The sequence below is a fragment of the Meleagris gallopavo genome, chromosome 8 (genome assembly GCF_000146605.3).
Source record: "Meleagris gallopavo isolate NT-WF06-2002-E0010 breed Aviagen turkey brand Nicholas breeding stock chromosome 8, Turkey_5.1, whole genome shotgun sequence".
Taxonomy (NCBI): domain Eukaryota; kingdom Metazoa; phylum Chordata; class Aves; order Galliformes; family Phasianidae; genus Meleagris; species Meleagris gallopavo.
In genome coordinates, this window is record NC_015018.2 from 19,698,256 (window position 1) to 19,713,860 (window position 15,605).

Here is a 15,605-nt window from a genome sequence, read left to right on the forward strand (position 1 = left end):
GCCTGCGAGGCAGCTGCGGGGGTGTGCCGGGCTGGGCCGGGAGGCTTTCAGGGCCTACAGCTTTGGGTAGCGGTGTTCGGGCCGGCACAGGCCTTCCTCAGCGTCCTTTGCACTGCAGAGCTACGCAAGTTCCCCTGCTGCCGTGCTCTGCTGCTGTTTACGTTTTACTTCTCCTTTTATAGTTCTAAAGCCTTAATACCACTAGTAATAATAAAAACTTCGCAAAGGGGCTGTATTTTACGGGTGGATTTCCTTGTTGTTAGGAGTGTTTACTGTACAGTATGTACAAATACATTTTGTAATTGGTTTCACACAGAACAGTGGGTTTGAAGCTAATTGAATTTACTATTAGTATTTTTTGGGCCTCAAGTTCTCAGAGAGTGCTTTGCTGTGAAGCAGGCCCATCCCTGCACGTACCTTGCATGCAGCCAGGACGGCCTCTTCCAGCTCAGTTCTACTGCCCATACTTGTGCAGCTCTAGTCTGTGTTCTCCAGTAGTCTTTGTGCCTCAAGATGAGCTCCTGGGGCTGGGAACAGAGCAGAGCACAGGGCTGAGATGGACAGCCACCCTCCTCCCACACACCCTTTTTAAATTACTTTTTTATAGTGCCACTTTCAGTTCAGCTGTGTGTCATGATCAGGAGTCAATTCTGACAGTTCTACATTATGTCCCTTTCGGCAGTATGCTTTTACCTCAGTGAAAAGGGAGGTTTGAAGAGTGCATCCTTTCCTTCATGCAGATGCCTTCTGCAGATGTGCTACTGGAGAGTCTGCAGTGTCCAGCATTTGCCATCTCCTGCCTGCTGCCAGCAGCATGCAGTGCTAGAACGTTTATCTTGTTTAAATTGCTAGTTTCTTAGGAGCCCTAAGCTAGTTGGTGTGGTACTTCGCTATTAATAAGACCAAGATGTTGGAATTACTTCACTGTCAGTGATTTAGATGCTTTTCTTGTTTGGAAGAAAAAAAAAAAAGGTCCAGTGTTAGAACAAAAAATAAAGCACATTAAAATAATCTGTGTAGCTTTCAGATTCTTCTTTAGATGAAGTGTTTGGTATTTACCTTGCTTCTTTACTAAAGCTATCGTTAGTTTCTGGCAAATTTCATTAAAGCAAAGAAAGGTTTTATCAAATAGCAAAAGTGGTTATTTTAAGTTTTGTTGACAGTTTTGCATGACCATAATTACATATGTCTTTCAAAATCTCTTGGGTTAAGCAAAAAACTTTGGTATCTGCCTGTCTTTTACTGCAGTTAACTATGATACATGTCTTACTTACCGTGGATTGTTGGGTGTTAGGTTGTTTGTTTTTTTTTAAAGTAAGGGAGAAATCAGCCTTGAAATTTCATGTCAAGCAGTTGTCTGTTTACCCTCTCCTTTTAAAGCAGAAGGAGTCATGTCTGGATGAGATTATCTGTTGGACTTCATTTCTATGTTTTACCTAATATTCAGATTATCTGGGGACCATCTGAGCTCGACAGGGCTCTCTCACTGTTTGGTGGGGTCACCACAAGTGGCCTCAGTGCTGCTGGAGCTGCTGATACGCAAACCAGCCTCAGCTTAGCACCTGCCTACTGTGCTATTGCCTTCAAAGACTGAGCAGTCCATAAGTATTGGGAGATCAGTCATGGGTGGTTGTTTTTTTTCACCCTGAATTTGTCATTAAACTGTTGGAGTGATTTGGAGGAATGGCTGAAGCTGTGAAGGGGTTTTCTGTTGAAAGAGCAGCCTGTGAGGACCCAGCCATACCTGTCCTTACGTTGGCAGTCACAGCTTCCCAAGGCAGCCAGCAGCCCAAGAGCTCCTCTCATCATGATTCTGTTGAAGCTACCTTTTTTAAAAAAATTTGATTCATTCCTGAAATCAGCTGGGAGCTGATTACTAAGTACATCTGCTTCTTTCCAGCAGCCAGTCATCCAAGGGCAACCACTGCAAATATCTCCTTTTATTTGAGCTTTTCTCATCTTGCCTGTTTTTATACTTCATTTATCTCATGTTGACTTCCATTCACTTTGGGTTGGCTTTAACTTTCTCCTTTTCGAAGTGCAAGGGAAGCTCTCTGTTTTCATCTGGGAAGCATTACATTTGCTGTTTAAAACATTCCTGGATTACTGTGCTGTTTTTAAGATTTAGAGGCCAAGCTTAAAAGTATTTGCTGTACATGCATTTCAGCAAACTCACAATGTAAAGTCAGCCTTCTTAGAGTTCACATAAGCTTTGTTAGTGAGGTAGTGACAGGGTTGCTGTTAGAAGCAGCCTCAGCTGTGGGAGCTGCTCCTGGACTGCAGCTTGTTGTGGCACTGCTGGGAGAACTTACCAGCCTTTGCTGTTCCGTTGCCAGTGCACAGTCCCGCCAACAGCAGCATACTGCAGACAACTACTGCACCTATTGTACACAGGCAAGTGAGTGTGGCTGAATGCAATATTAATAAAAATTTAAAAAAATCTTAAAAATTACTGAACAACCAGTGGTGTGAAAAGGCAGTGTTCTACGTACTCTGCACCATAGAGACCAATTGTTGATGTCAGTAGAGGATATGATTGACTCCAGCATGGCATCAGTGGGAGGTATTTGCCTCCAGAAAAGCCACCTCATCAAACCCATCCTTAAGGGGTTATTTTAAACAGGCTTTTGTCTAGGGGGGAATATGATTATAGGGAGTGTAGGAATTGATACTGGTTTTTGGGGGTAGGATAATTTGTAATTTGGGTGAGTGGTTTAGTCTGGCTCATGGGTAGTTTCACAACCTTTTGCAGCTGGGCAACTGGAAGGAAGTGGCTTAATTCATTGTTTCCTGAAATAATTGGGCATGTAGCTGTATGCTGAAAAGCAGAGATGACAGATCTGGGCTTTAGCCAATGCTTATTCACTTGATGGCATTAAAATATGGTGTGTGTGTATTATATGTAAGTGTCTATATACATATAAACATACTAACTAGTAATAGTTCAAAAATGTATAGAAGACATTTTATTCCGTGGTTTGAATGTTTTGCCTCTTAAGCTGCACATTTTTGCAGGCATCTTGTTTTGTTTTTTAATTATTTCAATCAGCTTTCCAGCTTTTTGTGTAAGAACTAACAATCTAAATTATTGTACCACAACCCAAGAACCTTATTTCTCATCTTTGTTTATTAATGTGGACACATCATTTTCTGTCGTCTAGCCCTCTGAAAAAATTAGTTTTTGGAGGAAAAAACTCACCTTTTTGTGTATAAGGAAGGTGGTTTGAAAGTAAAGACCAAGAATGTTTTACCATCATTTTATTATCTGCATCTGTGAAGATTAAGTATGGAAATACATGCATATTGATTATTTGTAAAGCGATTTTTTGACAGACTGACTGTCTATGAGAAACCATAGTTCCTTTGTCCTACACCACTTGGAAGATGTTCTGCTTTATATGTTGGATTTGATTTGGTGTAGATATATGTGCAAATTTGCACTCTACTGCATGTCTTTCTCTTATTCATGTGTGATGTGCAGTTCTGATCTCTAGTTATGCTGCATCCATACTATTCTACCAGGTGTCTTGACTGCATTGCCATTTATTTATTGACAGGCACGAGGCCATGGCGGCTATGATTCTGATTTTAGTGACGAGGAGAATGGAGAGAAGTCTGTGCAAAAGACTAAAAGGTAATGTAAAATGGAGTTAATGCTTTATTTTGTACTAATGTGCTGTTACTGTGCATAGGAGATAATGCTGTGGAATGTAAAGTCTGGTGTAGAAATGATTTTTGAAAAATCAGTCTCAGATTTGTGCATCTCCTCATGCCATACTTGCCAGAGCACGTTGTCTCCCTTTGCCAAATGATTAAGATCTGTTCTGCCATGTCCATCTGGTGTCTGTATGCCTTTCAGTTCTTGGAGCGCTGTGTTTCATTTTCTGAGCATTAGTATCAACTGCTGGTGTTTGGCTTCTCCCTTCATTTCACTGCAGATCCATCAGGAAATGTGAAGCTGTTGGAGAGCAAGGCAAAAAGGCCAACTGGCAACAAGCATTGTAGATAGAAAGCACCCACTTGGAGGAAGTGAAGAACTGATGGCATTTGTTTTGGGGTTGGGATAGATTGTATTTTCTTCATAGTTGTTCATATGGTGCTGTATTTTGGATTTGTGATGAAAATAGTGCTGAAAACAAACTGATGTTTTAGTTGTTGCAAAGTGTTGCTTGCACTGAGTCAGGGACTTCTCTGCTTCTCATACAGTCCTGCCAGTGAGGGACTGGAGGGGCACGAGGAGTTAGAAGGGGACACGGTCAGGACAGCTGGCCCCAGCTGACCAAAGGGATGTCCAATACCATATGGCACCATGCTCAGTATCAAAAGCTGGGGAAAAAAGGAGGAAGGGAGGATGTTCTGCGGTCTGGTATGTCTTCCTGAGTAACCATTATGCATGATGGAGCACTGCTTTCTTGAAAATGGCTAAAATCTACCTGCCAATAGGAAGTAGTGAATGAATTCCTTATCTCAATCTCTTTACATATGTACCTTTTGCTTCACCTGTTAAACAGCCTTTATCTCAATTTCTGCGTTTTCTCACTTTTACCTTTCCTATTCTTTCCTCCATCCTACTTCGGATGGAAGTAAGTGAGCAAATATGTGAGCAGATTTTTATTTCTGTGTTTATTTTGCTTTGGCACCATAATCCTTTGACATTTTCCACACCCTTCTGAACATTTTGTCTATATTTTACAAATATATTTTTTATCCCCTTTTTTGTCTTGTTCTTGCTTTGTTTATTGGACTTTATTTAAGAAGGCTTTTTGGAAACTTTCCTAGGACTCTTGAGTATTTTCCGTTATAGTAAAATTGAAAGAATCTTTTTTGTAGTGTTTGACTGCATTTGTGGGGGGGAAATATCAGTGTTTAGTCATTAGAATCATAGAACAAAAACAGTGACTGGTTGTTTTTTTTTTCAGTTTTGGTTTTCTTTACCGTTCCACTGCCTAAGTGGAATATTAGCTAACTATCAGGAGCCTTTCAAAAATACCATCATTACCCTCATTCTGGCACTCTACTGCTGATCCCCAGTAGGGCTCTCGTGTGTTTGCTGCATATGTGTGCGTCTGTTTCTTGCTCTATGATGACATTATTTTTCACTTAGAGGAAAACAATAGTCTTAAGTTTTTTTTGAATTGCTGTTTTATGCAGATTCCTTATGGGATTTTTGTACCCATAGGTCCTTTTGAGCAAATGAAATCCTTAGCTCTTATAGAGTCTTATAGTTTGAAATAGAAAATCTCTGGCTCATTGTCTACAGGTTTCTGACTTGCTAATAATCGAAAAATCTTTTTTCTTCACCTCTTTTGAGCAAAGAAACTAACTAAATATATCTCTTACTAAGCTAAAAGTGCATCTCTTTATGTTTAACTTTTTATTATTTTCTTGAATTTTGAAAATATTTTTAAGTATTCACTGATAACTATGGTTCACAGCATGGTACTTACTTAAGTTTTAAATCAGAGATTCTCGTGATGTCTTAAGAGAAGCAGAGCTGTTGAATGAAGTGCTGAGACGCTAGCATGAAAGGATGGGATAGAGTTACTAATGTTCAGTCTTACTCAACAAGCATATTTTTCTTTTTCTACTTAGCTCTGCAACCTAGATTTATACAGGGCTTGAAATTTAGAGTGAAATTAAAAAATCTTGTTTTGTTGTACTTCTATGGTAATAATGTTGATAAAGTACAAATTGTTGTTGATGATTTTCTTTTAATGCTAACTGTAAGCAAATGCCTTTCCATATTTGTTCTCTAAATGAAGCAAAGTCTAATCTGATGTTGATTGTGAGGTCTGGTTTTATTCATGTGGAAATGAACATAGCAGCTTTTGTTACTCAAGTTACTCAAGTTTTCTATATGGAGATGCTATTTCTTTTGACAGGTTGTGACTGAATTTTCTCCCCTTTTCCCTCTCTATCTTTAGTACGAAAGAAGATAGCCTTCTGGTAAAGCCATTCCAAAAACCAAAACAGGTCAAGGTTGCTCACAGGCAATTTGCTGCTGAAGAATGGGACAGGTATTTTTTATCTATTGCACTTTTGAGGCTTTTTTCCTTAATGTAAAGATAACTTTCACTGAAATGTATTTGTTATTATTGACAGAGAAGAAGCAAGGAAGAGAAGATTTCACCTGATATCGATGGATGCAGTATCCTTCCGTTTAATTTTTCTTCAAGTTTGAAAATCTGTTTTGTCAAAATAGTTGGATTTCTCAGTTCTTACAGTTGCAAGTGCAGCACCAGATACTAAGTAGTTATTCAAATTAGCTTATTTTTGTTACTGAGATCTCTCTGGGAATGCCTTTACTTAGTGGACTACTTGGGAAACTCAGTTTTTCCAGAGTTTCGATATGCTAAGTTGCCTTGTTTCAGACTAAGTTGTCACTTTACTTAGATCAACACAAATGCACTTTGTTCTTTCAGTTTGGTTAATACAGAGTATAATTCTGTATAAGGCTGCCAATATCTATGGGCAAATACATTTCCACTGGAAGTCCAAGAATTGCATTAACAAATTCAAAAGTCTGTGCAAAATAGCACAGTCTCAGGCAGATTCTACAGATGCCCTAATGTAAGCCTGTTTAATATAATGTGTACTTCTGTTTTAGTTTTTTTTTAATCTCTTAATCATATTTCATGCAACTATTTATGTATTTTTAAAACTATGGCTTTATTTAGATTATAACCTTTCTCTTTTTATTTAGCTTTCACCTGGGACACATACTAAAGTAATTACAGTGTATGTACAAAAAGCATAACACGCTGTACTTCTTAAAAGAAGTTATGTAGCTTTCAGATTCATGTTTTGAACAAGTGTTTGATATTTACCTTACACAAGGCATACTTACTTTCTGTCAAATTTAATTGAAGCAAAAGTGATATGAAGGGCTTTATCAAATAGTGAAAGTAGTTAATTTAAATGTTGTTGACAGTTTTGCATTACTGTTCCCACATAGGCTTTTTAAAAAATCTCTTAGCTTGAGCACAAAGCTATAGTATCTGCCTATCTTTTACTACAGTTAAATATGAAATACATTTTACTTATCTTGAATTGCTGTCGTTATGTTTTGACTGACTGTATTTCAAATGCTGTCCATTCCTTGTATCTTTTAAATAGCTATTCTTCAATGATAAAAGTTAATAATAGGAAAATAACGTTAGCCTTCCATTTTTATGTGACCAGGGGCTGCATAAACCAAACCATCTAGTGTCATAGATGTATCTAATCAGTCCACCTGACGCTGTAGCTAGTCATTAATCATGGAGAAGCCCATGTTTCCTGGAATTCACTATAAAGCTCATTGTGTAGAAACTCTTAAAAGGTTCTGCTTATGTTTTTGAGTGTTTCCTATCTAAGACCTTTACTTTTTTGTTCTTTTAACTCCTGGTAACTCGTATAAGAACACAAAATAGTATGTTTTATTTGATGTGTTTTTTTGTAGCAGAACACCTTTTCTACTTGTTTCAGGAACAAGTTTCTTTTGTTTGTGGTGGAAGGGAAAAAGAAAACATGCATAGTGAGGTTAAATTAACATTTTTGAGACCTTTGGAAAATAAGATGTTTTCTCCACTGAAGTATGCATGGGAAAACAGTTGTTGATACAAATTGTTCTTTTTCACACGGTGTAATATTTGCCTGCCTGTGTACAAGGTGGTAATGCATTTTGTAACTTTTTGTTTTAGAAACTTTATAGAAGTTAATTAAAATATTTTTGAATAGCCATCTCTAATGTGAAGGTGCTTATTTTCCAAATAAATAGTTATATATTTTTGCTCATATTATGGTACAAAATAGGTTTCAAATCATGTTTCTGAGGCCCAGGTTTAAACAAACAAAAAAAAAAAGTTTCCTGTGGTTCTCATCTCAAAAACTAAAGCAAGTAGCTTTTATTTGTATTTTATGGTATAAAACAAATTCTAGCCTACTCATGTTTATAATACAAAGTACAAGCTTGTATTAAAATTGAAGCAGCAGTACTAAGAAATTATGTTGCAAACCACAGCTGAAGATTGAAACCAGCTTCTATGTACATGCTTATAGAGCATCTTTGAAGAACAGTTTTATAAAGTTCTGGCAGCTGATTGAGGTTTTACAGAGGAAATTGCCTTGAAGTCCTGTATTTGGAAAGTAGCTTCTGTAAGAGGTTATTGGGTAAAAATTGCTGATTAATTCTGTTGTTTCTGGAAATTACCGAGCAGTTTTTAGGGAACAAAAAAATGCTTTCTATTCAGAATATTGAAAGTTTTAATTGTTCATTTAGTTGCAAACTGATAGTGAAGTAAAAGAATGTCAGTACTGAAACAGATTCCTTAGTTGCTTTATTCAGTATTCAAGACATAGAAAGTTAGTGAATGACTACATTTTGTACTATGGTGGGAAAATGGAGGATTTCCGACGTTCTGGGTAAGCAGTATTTTCCCTCATGTCCTCAGGGTCCCTCTGATATGCAAAGCAGTTAAATTATAACATTGAGGGAGATAAGAAATGCATGTCTCAAATTACTAATTTGTTTGGTCCCAAGTAGTAACTACATTCCTTGTAAATATCCAGAGCACAGAACTGCTTTGTTTCACTTTGCATCATTATTTTATGTAAGAGCTTAACCATAAGCTGAATTATTCGTTTTGTTATGTAAACAGAAAGATGACAGGTGAACATTAGTTGAAGGTACTTTGAGAAATATCTGGCAGTACTTTCAAGCTATCAATGTGGAGTATTTTTGAAATGTGCTAAATTGCTGTCACTTGTCCAGAATAATGATGTCTTTCTGTAGAGCTGCCTGTAACTGCCTTCTGACATAACTGTCTGAAAAGAAAAGTATTGTCAGACAGGATCGTGGCATCTGCAGTTTCTGTGGCCATTTGCCAGTGGGAAGTTTACATTTGGGAAAAACTAACCATTTTTTAATAGTTTTATTCCACAGCAATACATTCATGTATGCTGTGAGATGGAGATAAAAAATAGAAGATACTGATATTTACCAAATTAGTATGTGGCTAACTTTTCATTGGTGTGTTGTACTGAAATAATGTTCTTTTATAGCGAGAATGACAAGACGGATCTCGATGTTATAAGAGAAAACCATAGATTCCTGTGGAGAGAAGATGATGAAGCAGACATGAATTGGTACCTGGAACTATTACATAAAACAGTAATTTTAGATCATTTTGTACCAAGTTTGTAGCGTCTTCTGTTAATTAGGGATTGCTGTGCATACTTAGTGATCGTCCTTTGATCTTTAATGCATTTAAAATGGAAGAACTTTAGGAGACATAGTAGTATCAATCGGTGACAAAATTAATTGATGACAGAAAGAACTGAAAATTATTCGTGCATTCTCTGACAGCCAAATGATTGTTCTGAATATCCTGAAGGAAGCCTCTTTGAAAAAAAGTAGTTTAATCTGGGCTGTAGTTGTATTTTGGATGCATTTTTCCACTTTTGTGAAATTTCTTCTTTTGTCAGAGAGTATATTTCTTTTGCATTTCTAACTCTGCAACATGTGTTCTTCAGATGAAACCACATGTATTTACCTTGCTTAAAGTCATTAAAATGTAAAATGAATTGTATTCTACGTTTAATTTTAAAAAACCCAAACTTTTTACAGGGAGAAGAGGCTTGCAAAGAAGTATTATGATAAATTATTCAAAGAATACTGTATAGCAGATCTCAGCAGATACAAAGAGAACAAGGTACATCTGATTATTGTAAATCATCTTAGTTTTTAAGCATGCTTTTTTTTTTTCCTACAACATTGTATGTAGTGAAACCAGAATGTTAGTACCCCTTCCCTAGAAAGAGAGTTGTGAGAAACTGTGAAGTTACTTAATAAGCAGCAGCAGTTTTGAATCTGAGCATTGTCACTGCCCCAGAAATATACTTTTGTGGGAATAGAAGCATTTCTGTATAACAGTTTTTTGTGAAGAGATACATTGTGTGTAAGCAAGGCAGAAAATGAGGGTTTAGGGAGAGAAGGCAAGAGAGGTTTGTCTAGAGAGAAGAGTTCAAGAAAGCCTAAAAAAAAAACAGGAATGTTACTGTTTTTCTTGCTGTTGTTGTGGTTGTTTTTTTTTTAAGTCTAAAAAGTTCTGTACTTGAATGCTGTCTTAAACAGTTTTGCATATGTCTATTCTAAGGCAGTGTTTCTTGCTGCTTGTCCTTTTCTGTTTATGGAAACAGGATTTGTATTTTCTTTGTAAGTAAATAGAATTTCTTAAGAGAAACAGATGAATTCGAAGACCCTTTTTTCTTCTTAACCAAAGCAGCCATTATTGTTTCCAATTTTTTTATTGATGTCTTAGTCAAAAGGAGTATATACATTTTGTATTGTGATTTTACGAAGTATTTCTGGATTCAAATGCATATTGGTGTTGTTAGCAAATAGTAACAACCAAGCCCTGCAAATGGTGTCTGTATAAAGCTCTTTGAGACTATTTATAGTATAGAAAATTACATTTGCTCGTAAATATTTACAAGGACTGAGCTTAAACTATAATATTAGGCCAAAAAAAATCACAGCTCTTTGAAAAAAAGTTGAACAGAAGAAATGCAAATATTAAATAAAGATTAACAAAAATGAGAAAGTAATAATGCTGCAGATGTCTTCCTTCCGTTTTGTTTTTTTTTAACAAGTAAACTTCATTTTATTTTTCTGTACTTGTCTCATATCCCTCGGTGTTTACACCACCCCTAACCTGAGTTTCCCTTGAGCTTGCTTACAGATTTTGTTTCTTTCCTTGCTTTGCCAAGTTTCCATATGTTTACTGTCTTCTGTGGGAATCTGTTTTGCCCTAGTTTCCTATTTTGTGTGAATAGTATTCCTTCGTCAGACTTCAGATGTGACTGTCCTAACTGTGAGGTCTGTCTGAATATCTGTGTATGCTAATAAGTGATTACTTATCAGTCTTGGAATTGTTATTTCAGCACAATTCTGATATATCATGTAATTCATTCCCTTACTTTCTTTTATGCTTTCTGATATCAAATATGTTGCGATCACACTGGAGTCCTTTCTCCAGATCATTCTCTTTTGTTGATGTATCCATGTCCGCTGTTTGGTACAGAGGGCTGCCAAAGCAGGCTTATTTCTTGGAAGTCAGAAATAGGCTGCTGATCGGTTCCCATTCACACCAGTGGAATGCAGCCTGTGCTTTCAGATTTTTTTCTGCCTTGATTCTTTTTTTGTCTTTTCTAGAAATTGAAGTCAGCTATCTTTAGCTGCTCATACTTTCAGTTTTGCAGTGTTGGTGGTGAGAGGTGCAGGCTGGGTAGCAAGCTTCTCAGCTGGTCAACTTTCATCTCATAGTTGATGATGCTTTATATCCTGTTAGATAACGTTAAAGTAAAGTTGAAGATAAGGGTTTGTTGTGTTGTTTTTTTTAACATGTCTGTTTTTTATCCATCTATAAAAAGCTCTTATCAAAAGCCAGAGATTGAAACTGGCCCATCTATTTCATCTGTCTTTTCACAATAATTATTTGCTACTACCCAAAATCTTATAGCTACCTAATTCTTCTCAGACTTCTATGTTGAATTGTAGTTAAGATCTCATTTAGAACTTTCCATCTGAGAAAACCAACACAGTTTTTCTAAATAGCAGATAATAAGAGCCAGTTCCATGCATAGCACAATGCTGAGGTCTGAGAAATCAGCACTTGCGTGATTTTTTTCAGGAGCTCAAAAGCAGACAGTGAAAAAGCCCTCACCTTCTGTGTAGGACTTCATAAAACTGAAACCCTTTGCTAAAGGAAGCTATATCATGCTGGGTCCAACAGCCTGAGATGGGCTGGCCTCTGCAGCACACGCACCCAGGTTCCAGCAGTAATGAGGCTGAAAACATATTCCTATTAGGCACGCACACAGAGCACAGTCGTATGTGTGTAATAATAATGTATTATTATATGTGTATAATACACATACAGAATCAGCCACACAGGTCACAGACACAGAGAAGCATTTGTGTGAACACAGTGTCATTCTGTTCCTTATCCTTATTTTATCCTACACTCTTCCCCAGATATTAAAAATTCATCTCTGCCTTTAGTTCCTCCCCTAAACGTCCCATAATAAATCCTCTGTTGTGTCTCATTTTTTTTCTTGTGTGTCATCTTCGTCTTCACTTCTAATGAGCAATGCCAAGGTGGTCTTTTGGTATGAGGCTACTTGTAGATGCTGGAAGAGTATGCTCTGACAACTCTTGTGTTGGTGTGCTTGTTACTCCTTGTATTTTCCATAGATGCAAGTTACTTAAGGTCAAGATTTGTTTGTACTTTTGAGCTTCTTGTCTGCAAGCTTTGATGCTGATAAATGACCATCTGTATTGTCAGATATTTTACCTCTGTTGTCAGTTTTGCTATGCAGTAAGGGAGAGTGCTCAGCATGTAAGTTTGACTTCGTTAGGCATTAGGCTAGAAATGTTCTTTCTTTTAGCCTTATTTTCCCAAAAGGATTCTTATTCACTGTGTTTCTGCTTTGTTTTATAGATCAACAGATTGAAATGTCTGCCATTTGCTAAGAAATGAGATCTGACACCCAGTCGTTAGACAGAATAGTTTATTCTTTTTTGTTGTGTTTCTTTTCCTGATCATTTTCAGATTTCTAGGCCACCTTGTCTTCCATTTGGTAAAACGCTCACTTTTGTCACTGTCAGCAAGGAAAGCTTTTATGGGAAAAGAAAAATATTTAAAGTGTCTATGATGTCTTTCCACCATTTTGTTTAAATTTATACCTTTCTTCTTTTCTAAAAGAGGTGATTCTGGACATGTTAGTTGTAAACAATAAATATTATGCAAGCAGTCCATAATTAATTTGAGAATTTTACTGTTTATGGATATTAAAAGATCTTTCACATCTTCAGAAACTACCTACTTTTTAAGTTAGTCATTTGATAGTCCTGTGAAACATCCATTTTGGAGTTAGTCTACTTAGTATTCTATTCAGAGAAGTAGCTCATTTTAAATTTCGTTGAATGCATTTAACAAAGAATAGGCAACATGACTGCTGATGATGCTTCTATTTTCCTTTGTTTTACAGGCTGACTATTCAAGAACCTATCTTTAATTTTCCTATGGTAGTTTAATCTGCTTCTGGTATTTTAGCTTAGAGGGTTATGGTTGTTGCATAGTTTTGATTTCACTGATTTTTTTATTATTATTATTTTTTTTAGTCTTTTTCCCTCTGTCATTTTCCATTAATTGATGAAAGAATGATAGGCAAAACACTGAATAGCAGATGAGGACAAATTTTATCCTAGCTGTGTATATATGCTGGGTTTCTAGTAGCACAGGTGGTTCTGGCTCCCTCCTTTCTTATATTGCAAACTCTCTTTTTTGTTTGTTTGTTTGTTTGTTTGTTTGTCTTGATACTGTTGCAGAAATACTCCATAAGGATATCAACAGATTTATATCATGATGGGTCATGTTGGGACTGTGAGGAAAGTCTGCTTCATTAGCTAGTGTGTGCATAGATAACTTTGTAAATGGAGAAGTGGCAGGGGAACAATGAGAAAACATTTTACTTTTTATATCCTGCAGCACACACATGCAAAATTGGTGCCCAAGTATTGTTGACACTTAATCTTAAATGTGCAATATTTTTAAATGCAGCACAAGGTTTTCAGAATTGGAATGCCCTTAATCACTGTAGACCAAGTGTTAAATCTGTTTTTCGTCATAAATTCTATATTTACAATTGTACTTTGCATTGTTTTTTCATTGAATTGTTCAGCACAGTACTTTTTTCTTAAAATTGATTAATTATTGTTTGACTGAAGCGCAAGTGGTTTAACTGGTACTTTAGAGCAGACTGCAGGTTGTAGAGCAGTACAAGCACAGCCTGATCCAGCCATAGCAAATAGACATTATCACAATATGACAGCAGTACCTGATTGTCTCCTCTGTTTTGTTTGTTTTGTTATGTGAAACCAGTAACTATGAAAGCTTTGCTCATGTTATACTCTTACAACCAATTCTGAAATTAGTGGACAGATTTCAAGAGGCAAATAATGATTGGTGTTCACATTTTTAGCTTTCTTAGACATAGCTGTGTAATACAGTGGCTTATTTTGCCTTTCTGCTCAGTTCTTCAATTTTAGTTATCACTTATGAGCCGTATTCTTAAGAACCAGAACAACTATTACTCCTTTTTTCCAGTGTTTTTTGAAACATTTACTACTTTTCACATGAGAACTCCATACTGCTGCCTTACAGATAAAGAATTATTATAGTTTATTTAAAAAAAAAAAGACTACATAGATCAATAGATGTCTGAACTTTTACAGTTAAAATTAGATATTAAATCAATCCATTATATTGCAGAATGCATGCCACAGCATCTAGGAAAATGCACATTTGTGTGAGTTCAGTCTTTGAGTGCCTCAAGAGCAGCATCATATTCCAAACGACAACTTGGAACACAGGTTCAAAGGGCTTTGTGAGCATGTGTATACCTCTCTCATTTTAGAAACCTTCTCTCCACAGTTTGCCTCATTCTGCTCCTTCCATGTTTTAGCATGAAGTTTGGAATCTTCCATGCTTTGCTTACAGAGCAGGAGAGCAGGAATTTTATTTCTGACTTGATATACTCCAAGTATATTACTTTTAAATGAAATACCAGATAACCCTTTTTGGATGAGCTGCATGGCACTGAGTTTTGTCCTTTCTTTCTACTTGTTAGTGAAAAGAGACTTGTTTTTCTGAGGCTGTTTTCGCTCTCTTCTGTCTTTGATCTTCTCACTGGATTACTTGGCACTTAGAGAGAATGAAACAGATTCTACTGGAAAGCAGAAATAGTACTGGGTTTTTTCTTCAGGTGAAGTTTTTTGCAATGTAGAAGGATATATAAGTTAATTTTTACTTTTGCTGTAGCCTTAGGATGTGAGGTATGACCTATGGATTTGTAGTCGTGTGCCTTTTCAGTATTCTGAAATCACTGTTCTAGTGATGGTCCTAGTTTTTAGTGTGCGCAGAATTGCAGTGAATTATCTGGTAAAGCCAGCCAGCCTGTCCCGGTTTCCTATTTGTTCTTCTACATGCTATGAAGTCTTTTAGAAAGTTGTTCAGAATTAAACAGCATCTACTGGAATGTCAATTATATGAGTAAGTTTGGATCTTTCTGCAAGCAGAAGCAGAGAGATACTTTTAATTAACAGAATGAAGCACATGCAGGATATCAGTTACTGAAATTAGTCTTTGTGTTGTACTGAAATTGTTGACTATTCACAACTAATTTTCACTCTTACCTTAACAGTTTGGATTTAGATGGAGACATGAGAAGGAAGTAATTTCAGGAAAAGGTAATCCTCCCTTTCATTTTATATTACATTTCACTCTGGCTGTTGCTTTTATTGCTTCTTTTCAGCATAATTTTGTTTGACTGTATTTGACAATTTATACTAAGTATCAGATGGTGATAAATCGATGTAACTCTTAACTTTCCTGTTCTATTCTGCGTAGCTCTAGCGAGCATACTGATCTACATAAATTAAAATTCTACGTAAAGAAAAATGATAACTTTCAGACTAAACTGGTTCTGAAAGCTTCAGTGAGAATTGTTATAATATCTTCCAGTCCCACCTCTAAATCAGTAACTTATTTTTGCTGATTCTC

At 36.4% G+C, this 15,605-nt stretch overlaps 1 protein-coding gene across 1 annotated transcript in view; it reads left to right on the forward strand.

Annotated features, from left to right (window-relative positions):
- LOC100541517 (protein FRA10AC1) overlaps positions 1 to 15,605 on the forward strand; it is a 31,063-nt gene that overhangs the window by 9,029 nt on the left and 6,429 nt on the right. Inside the window, exons 2-9 of the mRNA XM_031554584.1 lie at positions 2,123 to 2,394; positions 3,558 to 3,634; positions 5,925 to 6,017; positions 6,103 to 6,148; positions 8,327 to 8,403; positions 9,043 to 9,126; positions 9,608 to 9,692; positions 15,247 to 15,292. Coding sequence (XP_031410444.1) covers positions 2,123 to 2,394; positions 3,558 to 3,634; positions 5,925 to 6,017; positions 6,103 to 6,148; positions 8,327 to 8,403; positions 9,043 to 9,126; positions 9,608 to 9,692; positions 15,247 to 15,292 — 780 coding nt within the window. The remainder of the gene's footprint in view (positions 1 to 2,122; positions 2,395 to 3,557; positions 3,635 to 5,924; positions 6,018 to 6,102; positions 6,149 to 8,326; positions 8,404 to 9,042; positions 9,127 to 9,607; positions 9,693 to 15,246; positions 15,293 to 15,605) is intronic.